Consider the following 20,764-nt stretch of genomic DNA (forward strand, 5'->3'; position numbering starts at 1 on the left):
CATAAATCCAGTATTATTTCATCATAAAAGACGGAGGAAGTGATCAGAGCGCCGTAGCTACATAAGCTGCTAGCTGATGTGTTCACTGTGCATCAGTCATTTCAAAGCGTCACCTCATCACCTCATTTCTGCTTAAAACTGACTTTAGAATGATTTAAGAGGTTTTACCTTATCTTGTGATGGTTAATAATCCCATTAATCCATTTGACTGCTTTGAGTGAACAGAGTCTGTCTTAGATGAGCGGCTAAGCTCTGATATGACGCATGCGCAGTGGAGCCAAGGCGGACCGATTTTTAGGGGGGGGCCGTTTGGTCTGTGACACCGGCTTCCTCCCACATCCAAAGACATGCAGGTTAGGTGGACTGGAAACTTTGTCTGTAGGTGTGCGTGTGGGTGTGAATGTGTTTGTTTGTCTATATGTGGCCCTGCGACATTCTGGCGTCCTGTCCAGGGTGTACCCCACCTCACACCCTATGGCTGCTGGAATAGGCTCCAGCCCCCCACGATCCTTAATTGGTGTAAGTGGTTGAAGATGAGTATGTTTAATGTTCAATTACTGTAAATTCAAATAAACTGTTTTCCAACACATAAACATAAATCAGTGCTGCAATACTTACTTCGTACACTCAAAGCATTACTATTTAAATAAAATGCTCTACATGGAGGTTTTAACTTTATTCAATTTTAACATTAGAAAAAACCCTCCTTTAAAGAATCCTGTGTATTCAGAATCAGTGCTTTACTTCAGGTCACAGCACATGGCTTTATGGAACATTGTGCCAATCAGCAGCTTCCCCCTGTAGGGTGCCGCGACCGACGAGCCCATGATCACCTGACCATCATCGCTGAACACCTGACTCACCAATGGCCTATCAGAAAGAATGTTCTGGATCTTGATCACCTGATGAGGAAGAGAAAACACAGATGTAATCAACAAAACAGAAACTGTGTTTTACTCTGTATTTATTGTTGTGTTGTGCCGTTCTTTTGCCATGAAGGAGAGCGCACCTCTGATCCAGGCGGGTTCTTGGGATCAAAAATAAAAACTTTCATTGCGTTTGGGTGACAGCCTAACCACAGGTCTCCAGTTTCAGGGTCAACTTCAATGTTGTCACAAAGTGATCCAACAGCCACAGTCTGTTGAAGCATCAATAAGATTGTTGAGGACACTTGACACCAAGTCAAAAATATATAAAAAAAAAACAAAACTGAGAAATTACAAAACACTCATTTCAACTACATGACTAGCTGTATTAACTTGACAGACGTATTTGTATAAATTGGCAGCACATTCATCAAATGAGGTCCGACAGTTGACAGTGGATGTCAGAGCATAAACACAGCATAAAGTCAAAAGAATTGTCTGTCGACCTCCAAGACAGGACTGTCTCGAGGCAGAAATCTGGGGAAGGGTACAGAAGCATTTCTACTGCAATGAAGGTCCCGATGAGCAGAGTGACCTCCATCGTCCTTAAATGGAAGAAGTTCAGAGCCACCAGGACTCTCCCTAGGCCACCCGTCTAAACTGAGCGATCGCGGGAGAAGGGCCCTAGTCAGGGAGGTGACCAAGAACCTGATGGTCACTCTATCAGAGCTTCAGTATTCCTTCCAGAAGGACAACTATCTCTGCAGCATTCCACCAATCCAGCATGTATGGTAGAGCGGCCAGATGGGAGCCACTCCTTAGTAAAAGGCACATGGCAGCCCACCTGGAGTTTGTCAAAAGGCACCTGAAGGACTCTCAGACCATGAGAAACAAAATTCTCTGGTCTGATGAGATAAAGATTGAACTCTTTGGCATGAATGCCAGATGTCATGTTTGGAGGAATCCAGGCACCATCCCACCCATCACCAGGGACACAGTGAAGTATGGTGGTGGCAGCATCATGCTGTGGGGATGTTTTTCAGCAGCATGAACTGGGAGACTCGTCAGGATTGAGGGAAAGATGAATGTAGTAATGTACAGAGGCATCCTGGATGAAAACCTGCTCCGCAGTGCTCTTGACGTCAAACCTGGGCGACAGTTCATCTTTCAGCAGGACAATGACCCTAAGCACACAGCCAAAATATCAAAGGAGTGGCTTCAGGACAACTCTGTGAATGTCCCTGAGTGGCCCAACCAGAGCCCAGACCTGAATCCAATTGAACATCTCTGGAGAGATCTGAAAATGGCTGCGCATTGACGCACCCCATCCAACCTGATGAAGCTTGAGATGTGCTGCAAAGAGGAATGGGCAAAACTGCCCAAAGATAGTTGCACCAAGCTTGTGGCATCATATTCAAGCAGACTTGAGCTGTAATTGCTACCAAAGATGCATCAACAAAGTATTGAGCAAAGAGTGTGAATACTTATGGACAGGTGACTTCTTAGTTTTTATTTTTAATAAATTTGCTAAAACAACAATAATAATAAAAAAACAACTTTTCATGTTGTCATTATGGGGTGTTGTGAGTAAAATGTTAAGGGGAAAATTAATTTACACTATTTTGGAATAAGGCTGTAACATAAAACGTGGAAAAAGAGAAGCGCTGCAAATACTTTCTGGATGCACTGTAAAGCAGTCGTTCATCACACCTGTGAGATTATTTTATGTGATTTAACATGCTCGTACTTGCTTTATTATTACAGCCATTTGGGGGCATATATTCTGACAGTCATTTCAACTGCACCGCTTGGCCTTGACAGATACACACATACATAAATACTTACCTTCACAGCGGTGAGTTTGTTGTCAGCTGTGATCTCAAACACATGGATATTGTGGTCCAATATGTCGGCCACATATAGATGCCTATAAATAAGAATATTTCATTATCAAGGATTCAGACATTTGGATTGAATATGACAAACGTGCACAGCTCTTGAGCACCTTTCTCACCTCTTGTCTGGAGAGACATTGATGCCATTGGCAAAGTAAAATCCATCAGAAACCACTTTGACTTCTTCTGGACTGTAGTATACAACATTACCCCAGGGCTGGGCAAGGAAAGGCTCCAGATAGGCTCTGAGGAGTTCATGTCCAAAATAATGATCATTGGTTGCATAGAAGCTCTCTGGTCCCACTGCAACTATATCGTTTACACTGGGGGGTAATTACAATTAAAAATACAGTACACCAGTTTTAGAAATGTCTATGAGGTCTATTAGAAAAGTATCCGACCTTATTATTTTTTTCAAAAACCATATGGATTTGAATCACGTGTGATTACATCAGACATGCTTGAACCCTCGTGGGCATGCGAGAGTTTTTTCACGCCTGTCGGTTACGTCATTCGCCTGTGGGCAGTCTCTGAGTGAGGAGTGGCCCACCCTCTCGTTGATTTTTCCATTGTTTAGGAATGGCTCAGAGACTGCTGCTTTGTTTGATCAAAATTTTTTCAAAACTGTAAGGCACAACTGAGTGGACACCATTCGCTAAATTCAGCTGGTTTTCGGGAAAAATTTTAACGGCTGATGAGAGATTTTGGTCTGGTAGTGTCGCTTTAAGGACGGCCCACGGCGCCTGACGGCGATCTGCGCTTCGAGGCGGCAGCGTCTCGCCGTTTCAAGTTGAAAACCTCCACATTTCAGGCTCTGTTGATCCAGTAAGTCGTCAGAGAACAGAGAACTTTCAGAAGAAGTCGGCATGAGGAGTTTATTTGGACATTCCATTGTTAACGGACATTTTGTAATGAAAGAACGTGCGGGCAGAGTCGCATGTCGGGCCGGACCCGACCGCGGGGGGTCGCGACAGGAAAAACACCTCCGTTGGAAACCTTAACGGGCAAGTTGGAACATGCCCAAGCTGTTAAACAATTTCTCAGTTGCTCACTTGTTGAAAGCCATCAAAAGCCGCCTGAATTTTACAAATGGTTTTCAACACGGAGGTGTTTTTCCTGTCGCGGCGCACACAGATTCGCCGAGTCGTCACGGAAACGACTCGGCGAATTTGCCCGCACGTCTTTCATTAAAAAATGTCCTTAAACAGTGGAATGTCCGCATAAAGTGCTCATGCCGGCCTCTTCTGAATCTTCTCTGTTCTCTCACGACGTCCTGGGTGAATTAAGCCTTAAATTAGGATGTTTTCAAGTCGAAACAGGCCGACGACGGCGCCTGGAAGCGCTGCACGATGTCCCGCTGCGTGGGAAGTCCTTACACCGACAGAAACACCCCATAATCTCTCATCAGCCGTTAAACTTTTCACCGAAAACCAGCTTAATTTCTCGAATAGTGTCCACTCGGATATTCCTCACAGGTCCAGAAAAAATTTTGATAAAGCAACGCATGCCGTCTCGAGCAGCGTGTGAAACAAAGGAATTCAGCAGAGAGGGCGGGACCACATCTCACTCAAGGCCTGCCCACAGGGAAATGACGTCACCGACACGCGCGAAAAAACTCACACATGCGCACGAGGGTTCAAGCATGATTGGTGTAATCGCACGTCATTCAAATCCATATAGTTTTTTAAAAACATAAAAAGGTAGGATAGTTTTCTAAAAGACCTCGTATGTTGGCATATGCAATGGTTTTCTGATATAGCCAACATGCTATACCTGTGAAGAAGTTCATGCTTTATGGTTTTCAAATGGACCAAGGAAGAGTCGTCTGGACTGAACCTAAAGATCTCGATTTGGCTTTGGTGATGAGGATGATTGACAACAAACAGGGACACTGTGCCATCTGAAACACAAGAAATAAAGCTTAATGCAAGCACTGCCAATTCAAATTAAAGTTAAATTACAAAGAACTACCCACAAATCTTAGTTGTTAAGCCCCATGAAGAGTTTTATCTTGACCAAAAGAGTAAATGTATCTGTCTGAATTCTATGTAGTGCTGGGTCTGAAAAAAGTGGCTGTGCCCTAAAATAAATGGACTGAATTTATATAGTACTTTCCCATCTGCAGACTACACTCAAAGCACTTTACATCTCAACACCTCACATTTAGAGCTGCCACAAATGATTATTTTGACAGTCAACGATTATTTTTGTGATTAGTCGACTAGTCACATCTTACGTAAATTGCAGCTTATCGTATTTTATCGATATCGATACCATTATCGATTCTGCTCATCAACACCTGTGAATTTTCTCTGTGCTACAAGTAGGTTTTACAGGTTTTCTATGTCAACAACATTTTATTGAGTCTTAAAGTAAATAAATATGAAATTGGTCACTGGAGCCTTGATCTCTGGACATAAAAAACTACATGGTGGATCCTTGATCTCTAGACATAGATAGAAAAAAATCTGTCGTTTTTGTCAAAAGGATTTCCTTTCAGACATTAATGACATGATTCTCTCTCCATACATCTGAGCTGAGCTCAGCTGGCTGCTGGAGTCCGCAGGTCTGCAGCCATACAGTCTTGGGTTGCTGCACGTCAGCCAGGATGTCTCATTTTGGGAGGAAAAAACATTTTGATCGATTGCAGTTTATTGGTTGTATTACAATGTTTGGAAAGAGGCGTCATTTGATTTAAACAGCGATTCGCTTTGAAATTATTAATTCCAAGCGGACTCTATCTTTCTAACTTGACTCGGCGGCGCAACGTTTGGAGCAACAGAACGGAGGATGATTCTCGTTTCTTTCTCGCAACAAGACAGGAGTCCCAGTTAGTCACTATAATCCGCACAAAAGTGACTCACGATTTACATATTTTAATAGCTTTGAGAGGGGATAAGAAGCAGAGTTGCCGCTTCTCAAGAGGAGCAAAGCAAAGATCCAACAAAGCAGCGGATCGAAGCACTACTTCAGTCGTTCAAGGTTCAAAGCAAATGACTCGTCGACTACTAAATTAGTTGTGGACAGTTTCAATTGTTGACATAGTCATGACTAGTTGACTAGTCGTGGCAGCCCTACTCACACTCACCCTGATGTCAGGCTGCTGCCATGCAAGGCACCCACCCACTGCACACCAGGAGCAACTAGGGGATTAAGGATAAACATTAGTTTAATGGTCTTTATATTCTTAAGGCATGAGACATTTACAAATATCGAATAAAATTTTTGAGTTGTAGCTTTCCCTGAAACCTCTGAACAATTTTCATGTAGAAAACCCCCATTTCATTATTCCTTGTCATTTGTGACTAGGGTTGGGTATCGAGAACCAGTTCTTTTCGGGTATCATTAAGAAATGATTTGATCCATCAACATCAATAGCCTTTTTGCTTAACAATTCCCTTATTGGCCCTTCAGAGTGGCCGTTGTTTTTGGGGGTGTTTGTCAGGAAAATGGTCATGTCTCTACATCAATTACAGAACCCCTGCAGGGTCTGTAATCAACTGTTTCTGCAGCGTGGCTCTTCTTTAAAACTTGAAGCAATGAAGCGTTGATCCGACCCGCTGCTTCATGGTTTTTTGCTTTATTTCGCTTTATCTTAATTTTTTCCCACTAAAACCCCAAAGAGCATATGTCTGAGAGTAATATTTACCCTTTTTATGTTAAACCCACCTGTTATGGTCTTCTGAAACTGTTGATAGATGTCTTTTATAACTTAAAAACGGACCGATGCTAACACGTTAGCATGTCTGTGGCATTTTCAATGTTAAAGTTAGCATTAAGCTGTTCGCATCTCAGCACGTTTGTGTGCATTTGTTTTCTGTATAATAATTAATGGCTCAGTGTTTGTTGTCGTAAAAGAGTCAAATGTATTACAAATTGTAATTTTTTTAAATTTGCTTATTTTTATATATTAATAATAATAATAATAGCAACAACAACAATAATAGTAATAATAACTAATAATGCTGCAATACAATCTTAGACAAAAACAACCTGATTAAAACACAACAGAAAATATAAAACCAACAATGAACATAAATAAATAAATATAGAAATAAATGTTTCCTGTGAACACCTAGTGACTCTTACACCTCCACTTCATCCTCGCTTTAAGTTTAATGACAATTTGTTTCAGTCAAACCATATTTTCAATTTGTTAATTTCATCAGTGATTTCATCCAGAACTATCTGCCAAGCTAGAAAACTGCTGCATCCTCGTAAGAGCAGAATACTACTGGAATGAATTTGAATAAGGAAAGTTGGGTTTTTCCCTCACCAAAATTGATGCTGCAGTCACTGCAGTTTATTGTCTGGAATAGTCCCAGATTGCATTTCAGAGCTTCTAGAATTCAAACAATTTCGTGCGGGTGGTGTTGGGGGGTAATTTTGGGTTTCAGCTTTTTTAGTTTTTCACCACTTTCATCCCTGAATGTCAATTGTGAGTCACCTTTGTGCAGATTAAAGTCACTAACTGGAACTCCTGTCTTGTTGCGAGAAAGAAACAAGAATCGTCCTCTGTTCTGTTCACACAGCTCCAAATGCTGCGCAGCTCTTTGCCGAGTCAAGTTAGAATGATAGAGTCCAGTCAGAATTAATAAATTCAAAGCGAAACGCTGTTTAAATCAAATGACATCTCTTTCCAAATGTTGCAATACGAAAAACTGCAATTGATCAAAACATTTTTTTCCTCCCAAAATGAGACGTCCTGCGCTCATGTGCAGCAGCAGCAGAGCTCAGCTCAGAGGTACGGAGTGACATTCATGCCAAAATGTTTGAAAGGAAATGCGTTTGACAAAAACTACAGATTTTGTTTATTTTTATTTATGTCCAGAGATCAAAGATAGTGACCAATTTCATATTTATTTACTTTAAGACTCAATAAAATGTTGACATAGAAAACCTGTAAAGCCTACTTTAAGTACAGAAAAAATTCACAAGAGGTATCGATAAGGGAATCGATAAGGAATCGGATCGATAAGCAAAATCACAATGGCACTGATATTGATAAAATCTTATCAATACCCATCCCTATTTGTGACAGAGTTTTAAAAAAACAAACTGTTATGATTTTGTCCATTACCCGGTACACCAAATAAGTGTCCAATGGTTGTGCTGTTACCGCTTTGATGTGTGTATACACTGATCCCATGAGGATTAAAGGAGTCCAGGTCAAAGTTTCTTGGCATGCGTAGCTCCACTGGTTTCATTTGGGGATTCTGCAGATCAAAAATGAAGATCTTCCCTGGAAGCTCTGTGGCCTGTAACCCAGGGTACTTCAAACCCTGAAGATGTTTAAAAACAATGAATTATATTACAATCACAAAAAAGTATAAAATACATTATACCTAGGAATGTCCCTTGCAAGAACCCCGGGGTCATACTGGGCATCTTCTGCATAAAGTACCACATGGGGACCAGTTTAACAATAATTCAAATGTACACATTTCCCAGATGGCAATTTTGCTGTATTTTCATGTTCTCATTATTCAACTGTCAAAGACATTTAAAATAAGCAACAGGACCATGAGATTAGTGCCATGAGATTGACTAAGACCTGCTTTCTCTGAACTAAGAAAATCATGTGGCCAGTATGAAATGCAATTACAAACTGAGCAAATATTCATTTTTAAGGAGGAAATATGAAATATGAATAATTAAAATTCCAAAATAATTCAAAACTAGAGATCTGTGATAAAGCTGACAAAGTATCACTGTATTATGCATCGTAGCAGTAAATCATTTGTGCTGAAACACCTAAACAAGCTGGTCAATCTCTGTAAATGTAATTGACAAATATGATGCATTACGCAAACAGCAAAAGTCAATGATCTCCCTTTGAAGTGTTAAGCATGTGTGTATCCAGAAACTATTGACAGCACTTCACGTTTTCCATTTTGTTGCTACAGCCTTATTAAAAAAGAGTTAATACAAATTTTCCCCTTCAAAATTCTACTACAATGCCCCATACTGACATGAAAAAAAGCTTTTTTGATTTTTTTGCAAATTTATATATATATTAAAAAAAAACACACACACCTTTAAGAGGAATGCTGGCACTCTGACAGTGACCATTGGGTTCTTGGTCACCTCCCTGACTAAGACCCTTCTCCCCAATGGCTCAGTTTAGACAGGCAGCCAGCTCTAGAGTGTTGGTGAATCCGAACTTCTTCCATTTATGGATAATGGAGGCCACTGGACTCATTGGGACCTTTAAAGCAGCAGAAATGTTTCTGTACCCTTCCCCAGATTTGTGCCTTAAAAGAATTCTGTCTCAGAGGTCTACAGACAATTCCTTTGACTTCATACTTGGTTTGTGCTCTGACATGCACTGTCAACTGTGGGACCTTATATGTAGACAGGTGTGTGCCTTTTCAAATCATGCCCAATTAACTGAATTTACCCCAAGAGGGCACTGCATTCTCATTTGAACCATGTGTGATATCGGGATTTGACCACTTGCGGGGACCTCCGCTCCACTGCATAGGTTCACACAGAAAAATGGTGTATTGTTTTGTTTTCAGGTGCCATCACCAAAGTCACAAAAAGTTTTTTTTTCGGTTCTCAGTGGAGAAAAAAAAAAAAAAAAGATGACTAGGCAGATGGGAGACAACGTGTCGGTAAGTGTTAGCCTTCACTGCTAACTAGTGTATAACTCCGTTCTCTCGCCTGCAAAACTGCCTCGACACGTTTGTGCTCCAAGTCATAAACAAATCCACTTTCCCACAGCATCGTCACGTTTTCTTTGCATTTTTACTTTGTTTGCCTGTAATTTGACCAAAAACTAGAGCTGAAACAACTAATCGAGTTAATCGATTAAAATCGATTATTAAAATAGTTGTCAACTAATTTAGTCATCGATTAGTTGCTAAATAACTTTGTTTTACCGCAAATGTTTCGTTTCTTCCATATAATCAACCGAGCTTTGCTTTGAATCTTGAACCAATGAAGGAGTGCTTCGAGCTGCTGCTTCGTTGGTTTCATTTGTTTTATTTCGCTTTATCTTAATTTTTCCCCACTAAAACCCTAAAGAGCATATGTCTGTGAGGAATATTGACCTTTTTTATGTTAAACTGACCTGTTATGGTCTTCTGAAACAGTTGGTAGATGTATTTTATGCTAACACCAATGCTAACGCATTAGCATGTCTATGGCATTTTCAATGTTAAAGTTAGCATTAAGCTGCTGGCATTTCAGCATGTTTGTGCATTTGTTTTCTGTATAATAATTAATGGCTCAGCATTTGTTATCGTAAAAGAGTCAAATCTATTACAAATTATAATATTTTTTAATTTATTTTTATTTATATATTAATTATAATAGCAACAATAATAGTAATAATAACTAATAATGCTACAATTTTAGAGAGACATGAGTCACATGTGTCGTTGTGAAATGACCACAGTTTACAAGTTATACAGAGAATGTTGCACATATGAGTCAGGCTAGTTTTTGATTTAGGTTTTATGGTTAACTGGTTATGCTAATTGCTCATTTGCAGCAACAAAAATACCTCTTTTTTCACCATATAGCAATGGCAATGCCATTTGAAATAATTATTTTTGTTCTTTATTATAAACTGTTTTTATTATTTTATATTTCAACAGCCAAGGGACATTTGACGATTTGTTGATTTTCAAGTATTTTAAGTTTTCAAATAATGTTCTGTTGTTAAATAAAGTGATGGAAGGAGAGAAAAATTGTTTCCCTGGCACATTTTTTTAAAAAATTCCCCGCTAATCTGATTAATCGTGTCGAAACCCCATCAGCTTCATCGATGATCCAAATAATCGTTTGTTGCAGCCGTACCAAAAACCCATTGAAAATGTCGTTGTTTGCCCCCTGAAGTGGAAAAAGTATGTCCAATTTTTACCCCTATAATGCCTGCCCCCAAAGGAGACTGCTGTGCCCAATAAAACTGTTGAAACATCTCAATAACTGCGGAAGTAATCTGATTGAACAATCGGCTCAAAATCGTGCCATGTAAACAGCTCCATTTCATTAGAATAACCCAATCTGATCAAAATTACAATCGGGTCAGAGGAGGTGGTGTAAGCCTGTTTCTAACCCGATCGGCTTCCTTGTAAACGGCACGTCGGATTGTCCGCCTGTGAGGAGCCTTGTTGCGCATGTCTGTTACATCACATCACCACGTGACGCTTCCTGCTCTGCGTTCACGAAAATGACACTGGCAAAATAGAGCTGGACTTTAGAAGAGACAATGCTCTACGGTTGAGTTCTTGAAATTTCCTGTAGCACTTGTTAAAAAAATATCATACAAAGTCATTGCATATATTTGGAGTGCTTTATTTTTTAGAAATAGTAATATTACAGAGTTCCAGCAGAATATCAACTGTTGAGACACAAACATATATTCATTTCAATTTTTTGAGCCTTGTAAAATCAAAAGCCATGTCGATGAGTTACAACATATTTGAATACAGAAGTATGATGACTCTTTGGTATAATACACGACAGAGATCCACAAAGAGAAAAACAAACTTTTTTTTTGCTTACTGAAATTAGACATTCTTTCTAGAATGAAAGCCATCATCTGGTTATGCCAAGCTCCTGGGTGAATGGTCAGCCCAGCAGAAATCCTTCCTGGACAACATGCAACAGCACCACGAGATTAATCAGGAAAGAGAAGAGAGGCTTCTTTCCAGGTTTATGGAAAGTACCCGCTCAACTGAACGCATTATAGGGCAACTGTTTGATGGTCTTCGGGCTCTCCTTTCTCAGTCCTACTCATCAGCTCCACATTTACACCAATAAAGTTAGTCTAGGACCTAGCTGAGACATGAGACATTATATATGGCAAATCTTCATTTTCTTTCGATGCACAGTAGTATATTGACCCACTTATTTTAGCCATTTTCTCTTAAATATCAAAATAGAATAGAAATTTTACACTTTTCTTTGACCCTCCAAAACATGTACTGGTCATTTTCAACATATTCAATACCTTGGAAAATCTCTAGCTGCTGCTGTTTAGAAAATACTGATGTATTTGAAGTAACACTTGGGATGAAAACAGAGTAGTCAGTTTTGGGCTGTTTGTCCTGGAGAGAGATTTTGGCACATATCTCAAGTTGTTCATTGGGGTCATATTAGTCTTGAACAGGTGAGTTAACATCTCCTAAATGATGTGCACGCGTCTCAGCTAGGTCCTCTACTAAGTCCACTATTTCATCACCAATCACAGCGAACCACCTGAGCACCCGACCCAAGTTACCACCTGCCGTATCTACCCACTCAGAATAATCAAAATAACAGTGAAAACTTTAACTACAGCCTACACAACATGTAGAAACTGAATATAAGAAACTGGTCCTGATGTTTAGTTTCTTCCAATTTTTCCTGGTAGTATGTTACGAGTTTTGTTTGTATTTTGCTGACAAAGAGCCGCCTTTAGGGTTTGGTTTTATGTTCTGACTTCACAGTAATGCCAGTTTAAGAAGTAATGCCGAGCTCTGATGTAAGTGAATAAAGGTTTTTAGCACTATATTTTATTTTTAACCAGATTGTTGTGGTGCTGCCAGGTTTTATTTTATATATGTGCACAGAAGATTTTTTATTATTATTATTATTTTGTTAATGGAGATGACCATTTCAGAGAGGGAAGTGATTGAACATGCATTTCTTCAATGCCATCCTTGTCCTGCTACCACCGGAACGGCTCTGCGTCGAGACTTGTGGTCCAGGCTGAGGAAAGATGCCATCAAAGTGACCAGCGTTCTCCAACCAGTTGCTGTTTGCAGTGTTCCTCTCATTTTGACAGAAATTCTGAAGTGCACAGCAGGTTGCTATCACAGCTGGTGTAAAGATGAAGTGAAAATCTCTTCTCTTCAGTATCACCCTCCACCTCGACTTCCAAAGTGTTTTCTGCTGCTACACAGAGTGAGCTGAGGTTCACATTAACAGATTTCTCCTCTGGGGTCAGACGTGTAGAATTTATGAAGCCTTTCAGCAACCAGTCCAGTGGATCTACAGGTTCACCACTCATTGTTTTTTGCACCCTAAAACAAAAAATGGTTATGTTTTTAAAATTCTGATGCTTAATAAGTAATTATATCCTTAAGAATAAATCAGGGGGAAAAAAGCACAGGGTGTAGTGGATTTGACATTTTTTCCTCTTAAGAAAGGTACCTCTGACAGGAGATGAACTCTCAAAAAGGTCTGAAAGGCACAAAACATTGGAATCGTGGGCTTTTCCAGGCATTTTGCAACTGAAGTTCCAAAATCTAAAAACAAACAACTTGTTTTAGTTGAGTAAAGTAAGTAGTAAATGTAAAAAAAAGACCTCACACACAAGGTTTGTTTCATTTATTCATGAAACTGCTCTGTCATATTTTGAAACAGTGCATTGTTTAAAATACGTTTTGTGAGATTTCATGGTGGGCTCTACCTAAAAGCCACAGAAAAAAATAGCAGAAATCATAAAACTGGTAGATGTGGAGTTATTGATTGTGGGTTAACGAAAACGACAGACGTTCAGAAATAACCTACCTGCATGTGGCTGTGAGTTCCGCCAGTTATTTGAGGGATATGATGCGTTTCCTCAAAGCTCCAGCTGATCTCCAAGGCTTCATTTTCATTTGGCTCGTAAATCAGCTGTTTAATCCGTCGGTGTTTTCATTATGGATTTACAAAACATGTAGATGATCTAACTGTGAACTGTGCTACATCGAGTAAAAACACATTCCGCCACACTCGTCTCTTTCTGAACAAGTCCTAAAGAAGAAGCCTGTTCCTCTGATGCTGCAGTTTCAAAAGAAACGTGCAAAGAATAACAGTAATCTTGATTACTCCCGAAAACAAATCCATTGTTTATACGGGCGGGCTTCTGGGTACAACTCATTTGCATATGTCACAAACGGCAGAAGTCACAATGCAGAGCATTATGGGATTGCTCTATTGACTGAATCGGATTGTAATCACGGTGCATGTAAACACGAACAGCAAGCGGATCACTTTACAACACGTTCATGTAAACAGGACAATGTGATCCACCAACTGGATAGAACTCAATCAGATCAGAAATAAAGTGTCCATGTAAACGTGGCTACTGATGATCAGTGGAAACAGGATGCACCTGAGCTCAAGTCTGAGCTTCATGTCAAAGTCTGTGAATACTTATGTACGTGCGATTTCTTAGTTTATATTTTTGTTGAGTATATATATATATATATATATATATATATATATACACTCAACAAAAATATAAACGCAACACTTTTGGTTTTGCTCCCATTTTGTATGAGATGAACTCAAAGATCTAAAACTTTTTCCACATACACAATATCACCATTTCCCTCAAATATTGTTCACAAACCAGTCTAAATCTGTGATAGTGAGCACTTCTCCTTTGCTGAGATAATCCATCCCACCTCACAGGTGTGCCATATCAAGATGCTGATTAGACACCATGATTAGTGCACAGGTGTGCCTTAGACTGTCCACAATAAAAGGCCACTCTGAAAGGTGCAGTTTTATCACACAGCACAATGCCACAGATGTCGCAAGATTTGAGGGAGCGTGCAATTGGCATGCTGACAGCAGTAAAGTCAACCAGAGCTCTTGCTCGTGTATTGAATGTTCATTTTTCTACCATAAGCCGTCTCCAAAGGCGTTTCAGAGAATTTGGCAGTATATCCAACCAGCCTCACAACCGCAGACCACGTGTAACCACACCAGCCCAGGACCTCCACATCCAGCATGTTCACCTCCAAGATCGTCTGAGACCAGCCACTCGGACAGCTGCTGAAACAATCGGTTTGCATAACCAAAGAATTTCTGCACAAACTATCAGAAACCGTCTCAGGGAAGCTCATCTGCATGCTCGTCCTCCTCATCGGGGTCTCGACCTGACTCCAGTTCGTCGTTGTAACCGACTTGAGTGGGCAAATGCTCACATTCCCTGGCGTTTGGCACGTTGGAGAGGTGTTCTCTTCACGGATGATGCGAAGGAGATGTGTTGCACTGCATGAGGCAAATGGTGGTCACACCAGATACTGACTGATATCCCCCCCCCCCCAATAAAACAAAACTGCACCTTTCAGAGTGGCCTTTTATTGTGGGCAGTCTAAGGCACACATGTGCACTAATCATGGTGTCTAATCAGCATCTTGATATGGCACACCTGTGAGGTGGGATGGATTATCTCAGCAAAGGAGAAGTGCTCACTATCACAGATTTAGACTGGTTTGTGAACAATATTTGAGGGAAATGGTGATATTGTGTATGTGGAAAAAGTTTTAGATCTTTGAGTTCATCTCATACAAAATGGGAGCAAAACCAAAAGTGTTGCGTTTATATTTTTGTTGAGTATATTAACAACAAAAAACTTTTTTCACCTTACCATTATGGGGTACTGTGTGTAGAATTTTGAGTGAAAAAATGAATTTCATTCAAATTCATTTTGGAATAAGGCTGTAAGATAGCAAAATGTGGAAAAAGTGAAGCGCTGTGAATACTTTTCAGATGCACCGTATAACGTGTGTGTGTGTGTATATGCATGAGAGAGAATGAGCCCACAGCTGCATGGCAGTGACAGTGTTGCCAGACACTGCTGGTTTCCAGCCATAGAGCTGTTCAAAAACTGCCACAATGCCCAAAAAACTGCTCAAAATAATAGCTCTGCTTTTTTTTTTTTTTTTTTTTTTTCTTAGAGGAGATGATGGTCTAGTGGTTAAGTGTTGGGCTTCAGACCAGAGCATCCTCTGTTCAAAACCCAGCCAGGCCAGAAAATCACTAAGGGCCCTTGGGCAAGGTCCTTAAACTCCTAGTTACTCCCAGTGTGTAGTGAGCACCTTGCATGGCAGCAACCTGACATCAGTGTATGAGTTGTTTATGTGAATGGGTGAATACGAGGAATAATTGTAAAGCACTTTGAGCTTTTAATGCAGATGGAAAAGCGCTATATATATATATATATATATATATATATATATATATATATATATAAATGCAGTTCTTTTACCATTTTTACTTCAGTAATTTAACTGTCCTGGTTGCTTAGACTAGTGTATCATATGAAGCAATGCAGCCAAAGCTAAATAAATTCAAACATGGCCAGTCTGGCAACACACAGAATTTGCGCATCGCTAGACATGGCTTTTGGGCATTTGAAGTAGCGGAGCACTGAAATATGTGGAGCTGAGAACTGGTGCAGAGTCACATTTAGACAAATCTCATTTAGGAAAAGAACAGTAAGTCAGCAACAATGGCTGCTGCCGGTGTAGTGTTTGGGGTTATTAAAAGTCTCCAGTTTGCTAAAAATGGACCTAAATTCAAAAAATATTGTTAGGTGTATGCACTCTAGGGGTTTCCTCCCACAATCAAAACATGCTAATTTAGGGTCTGCTCCCTTCTCTGCCCTTGACCACATCTGGAGTTGGTCACCGAGTGCCGGACTGTGGCAGCCCATTGCTCCTAGTGACTGGATTGTGCCTAACTGTAATTAGGATTTGGCATTACGTTAAAACAAAAATGCGTTCGCCACACCTCCATTTTGCATTATTTCTTGATATATTCATTAAGCATTTTGCATTACATTTTTGGCAAAAATGCATTCGCCACACCTCCATTTTGCATTACGTTTTGGTAAAAATGTGTTCACCATTAGAGGTGGGCGGATCGATCCTAATATCGATAATATCTATACCAACGCTGGTATTGATATTGAACGATCCTCGTGTAAAAAGATCGATACTCGAGCTTTTTTTCTCTCCCGTACGCAGTGACTGCTGCGCATGCAGATTCAAAGTCTACTCTCTGTAAGAGCAGCGCAGCACTGTGTCTCACAACACGGAGCAGCGCATCCTTGTATTGTGGTTTGTCAGCCTTCTACCTCAGGAGATTTCGTTTTAAGTTGTGTTGAGTGATATTTTTTAAACAAAAATGTTGACTGTGATAATAAAGTATTTTATTATCACGTACAATGTTTGGCGAAATTCCATCCTTGGTCTTTTGGATCTATGAAGCTTAAATATGAAAAAGTATTGGTATCGGTATCGATATCTGCAAGCCCGGTGCCAGAAAAAAAATATCAAGGGGGCGATGAGTTTATCACAGGGGGCGGGGTCACCCCCCCCTCCCCCCAAAAAAAGTGCGCACCGGAGGGGACGTGCCTCTAAGCGTGCGTAATGAATTGGGTGCGCTCCAGGAAAGCTCATGTATTTAGGCTACACCGTTGTAAGAGACTGAGTACGAGTAAAGAGTGATGACAATATTATTTTAATTATTATTTGAACATATAGATCCTTGGTCAAGTGATCTCTTGCATACCACAAAACCAAACCAACAACTGATGTGAGAAACGACACGAGACAGTAGATTAACCCCACATACAGCCCTCCATCACAAGCACAAACACAGCGCAATTGGACATGTGCGCCACTCCATGGCACAGAGCCCAACTACGCATGCAGTCACAAAGTTCTTCTGAAAAACTGGAGCGATCTGAATTCGGTTGGATGAATATGTGTGTGTGGAGACAACTCACCTCGTTCACAACGTGACAGAACTTAACGATGCGCTGTTACGCGCAATAGCGCACAACAACACGGAACACTATTCTTGACCGTGCGTAATGGTTCCTGATAATTCTCCAGCAACACGTGCCATTAATCGTAACGTGTGGTAACAGGCTGCAGCAGTTCCTGAGGACACCTGACGCCTCTGCCCCAAATCATCACATTCGTGATCAGCGGCCAAGAATGTGTACTTCGTGGCATTCGTGACTTGTCGTCGTTATGTGTAAACGCAGCATTAACACCCTCCCCAAGTGAGTCGTGCTGCATGATCTGCCTTTTGCTTGGTGGACTTGACGAATCCCAGGAACTCCAGCTCTAACACTGCTTGAATAAATCGAGCATGCTTTAGTTCGTCCACCTTGCCATAATCGCTGTACTCAGGATCCTTGCCCTCTGCCGCACTGACAAGCGCAACCCTCAACCTATCAAATCGCTTGAACACAGACACACGCCATATCTGTTTGTTTTAAAATTAATTACTTTAGTTAATTAATTTGGTTTATTTGTTAAATATGTGATATTATTGAATAACTAATATTTTGCTATATTTTCCAGTATTTCTTTTTCTATTTTTATTTTTTGATAACTCTCACATCCGAGGGGGCGGGGTTGACGACGTGAGGGGGCGTCGCCTCCAAACACCCCTCGTGGCGCCGGGTCTGGATATTGGCGATACTGGGCCTGTATTTACTTGGTATTGGATCAATACCAAAATTCCCGGTATCTCCCACCTCTATTCACCATACCTACATTTTGCATTACGTTTTGGCAAAAATGTGTTCACCATACCTACATTTGGTTTTAAATTTTGGATAAAATTTATTCATAAGCATATGTAGATTTGGTATTATAGCAAAAATGTGTTTACCATATATATTTTCGGTACTACTTTTTGGCAAAATTGTGCTAACTGCATGTATGAGATATACTTTATTGATCTCACAGCGGAGAAATTATGTTTACACTGTAAACTGTAGTAGTACAGACGGTTGCCCAGTTCCGGATCACGTTTTTTAAAGTCCCGCTATACGGACCCATAATGCAACTGAATGTCCTTTAATTGTGTATTGTTGTATTGGGTATTTGGATGTTATTTAGCTGAAAAAGTCTGGGTGGAGTAGCGCTTCTACTTAAAGTGTGAAGACGCATTATATGTGGTGCAAACATTTGCCAGAAATGGATCACTTTGCCCGGTTCCAGATCACGACACTCTGTGTCACTCTGGGGTCATTCCTGGCATCTGGCTGGAGCCCTTCTAATGCAGAATGATACACACTGTGCCCGAGAATGTGTTTTGAACACAAAATAATAGAAATTATACTTATTAAATGAGAATTTACTTAGTTTCGAAAAGCACCGTTATACGTTTTTACGAGCAAAAAATGAAGTGTGGAGGTGAGATTTCTCCCGAATTAAAAAGTAAAGCCCACACATTCATGCCCATTCGTGATGTTGAGATGACCCCCAAAGTCCACATGACTCACAACTACAGACATGAGGCTGCTGCTTCAAGTGATCCACAACTGGCAAATTTTCACGTTGGAGATAAATACGCGCGGCAATTAAACAGCAAGACATAACACACTGACATTTTCTACCCAAGTAGAATTTTATTTTCCCACTCTAGAACCAAAAACACCGAACGGCTAACTCACCTTTGCTACGTTTTAGAGATCGTTACTTTAAAAGAGTGAGTGAGAAAAAGCGGGCACACCGCAGACACCAGGATATTTTGATTCCTCTGCTGATCACAAGGATGGCTGGATCCGGTCGAGCTTGTGGTCGTTTGTAGACAAAACATCAATCTTTCCATTGGTACCAAGTATTAGCTTATTCGTGCTGATTACGAGAAACGGTGGCGCAAAAACTACAGCAGTGATCCGGAACTGGCAATGATCTGGACCTGGGCAAGTGACTGTACCAAATGTATATATTTGGTGCTACTTTTTTGGAAAAATGGGTTAACCACACCTAGAATTTTAACCCTTTATCTACAGCGATGGCGCCCACGCCGTATTTTCCATATGCATATTTTTTTTTATCATAATTCCGCCATAGTTTGTCAAATCCGAATGATTCAAAGTGCATTGTTAAGCTAACACCAAGGGCTTTCCAATGATATATGGTGTATTACGGTAAACGTAAGCCTGTGACGTCATAACGCAGAGGAAAAACATGGAAGTTTCACACTAGTGCGCCGCTGATTCTCATTACCATAAGTTCTCATGTAAGCCCTCAATCTGAAAAATATCAACACTGACAGCAAGCCAAGAACTTTAAATGCTTTAAATTTTAAATGCTAAAACTTACAAATAATGTGTATAAATAGTTAATCAGGTGTAATATAATTGAAATTCAGGTACTCTTGGAAAAGGATACCAAAGCACACAAACATAGAACATTATGTCTTAACTTTATTGCTATAATAGAAAATTATAACCAATCGTCCATTTATAGCCTCAGTAGGTAAAGGGTTAACCACATGGATATTTACCATCAGTTTTACATCTACATTTAGCATGAATATTAGCAAAAACAAATTCTAAACTACACAAAGATTTGGCTGCTTTGCAAGACAAATACTTACAGTACTGATAAAGGCGAGGCCATCTGGCATGATCGTGATGTCCTCTGAACCATGATCTACAAACACAAGTATGTTAAAACGTCGTGTATGTGGATGCATTTGAAGTTTTAGCTGTCCCTTACCCAGATGTTTGAGGAGGAAACAGTTAGGCAGGTGATTGTTGCCGATCTCTCTGGAAGCAAGACACCTTTTCCTGCAAAAGTTTCAAGTTAACACACCAGAGACACGGGGGGGTTAAGATAAAAAAAAAAAAAAGACTTATGAATTTACCGGAAGTTATAAATTCTCTCTCCCAGCAAAGCCGCCAAAATAGCTACAACAACCGAAAAACAAACAAGCTTCCCCATTTTGAAGCCACAACAAACGATTTTCACAGCTTAAAACCAACAACCAAAACCGCAAAACAGCGTCGGGGAGAGAAAGGAAGAGCAAGGACGGACATAATGCTGCCTTCCGGAGTGTAGGAAAAATCTAAACTTCACTCATTAATACGTTCTCAAGACCAGACACCTATGTGGCTCTACGCTACTCTTTTCTACTCTCCTATTTTACTCTCCCTTTTAGATATTTAGATATACCTTAGTATACTGGCATAGTTCCACCTTAGAATTGGAATATAATATCAGTTATCAAGTTGTTCATACATACATATTCATTGATAAAACAACTTGATAACGATTTTATCATATACCTATAAACAAGGTTGGGTAGGATTACTTTGAAATGTAATCCAAAAGTAATCAGATTACAAGTAATCCAAATGTATGTACATACAGTCAACAAAAATATAAACGCAACACTTTTGGTTTTGCTCCCATTTTGTATGAGATGAACTCAAAGATCTAAAACTTTTTCCACATACACAATATCACCATTTCCCTC

At 40.1% G+C, this 20,764-nt stretch overlaps 1 protein-coding gene across 2 annotated transcripts; it reads right to left on the reverse strand.

Annotated features, from left to right (window-relative positions):
* Window positions 1–661: 661 nt before the first annotated feature.
* LOC117514541 (serum paraoxonase/arylesterase 2-like) lies at window positions 662–20,330 on the reverse strand. Of its 2 annotated transcripts, none has more exons than XM_034175050.1 (9): window positions 20,153–20,330; window positions 20,005–20,075; window positions 19,883–19,938; window positions 7,881–8,043; window positions 4,535–4,661; window positions 2,881–3,006; window positions 2,712–2,793; window positions 1,010–1,138; window positions 662–902 (listed from the first exon to the last, which is right to left on the reverse strand). In XM_034175050.1, the coding sequence occupies exons 1-9, from the start codon at window positions 20,227–20,229 to the stop codon at window positions 741–743; spliced, it is 993 nt and encodes a 330-aa protein (XP_034030941.1). In that variant the 5' UTR covers window positions 20,230–20,330; the 3' UTR covers window positions 662–740. The 2 variants fall into 2 exon arrangements, with proteins under 2 accessions (XP_034030941.1, XP_034030940.1); XM_034175049.1 differs by having other exon boundaries at window positions 2,881–3,084.
* Window positions 20,331–20,764: the final 434 nt, after the last annotated feature.

Source organism: Thalassophryne amazonica, chromosome 7 (genome assembly GCF_902500255.1).
Source record: "Thalassophryne amazonica chromosome 7, fThaAma1.1, whole genome shotgun sequence".
Lineage (NCBI taxonomy): Eukaryota > Metazoa > Chordata > Actinopteri > Batrachoidiformes > Batrachoididae > Thalassophryne > Thalassophryne amazonica.

Coding starts and splice junctions, on each gene's coding strand:
- LOC117514541 (XM_034175049.1), bottom strand. CDS start 20,229: ATGGGGAAGCTTGTTTGTTTTTCGGTTGTTGTAGCTATTTTGGCGGCT. Junction 20,076..20,152: donor GAGAGAATTTATAACTTCCG/GTAAATTCATAA, acceptor AAACTTTTGCAG/GAAAAGGTGTCTTGCTTCCA. Junction 8,044..19,882: donor GCCTCGCCTTTATCAGTACT/GTAAGTATTTGT, acceptor AAACATCTTCAG/GGTTTGAAGTACCCTGGGTT.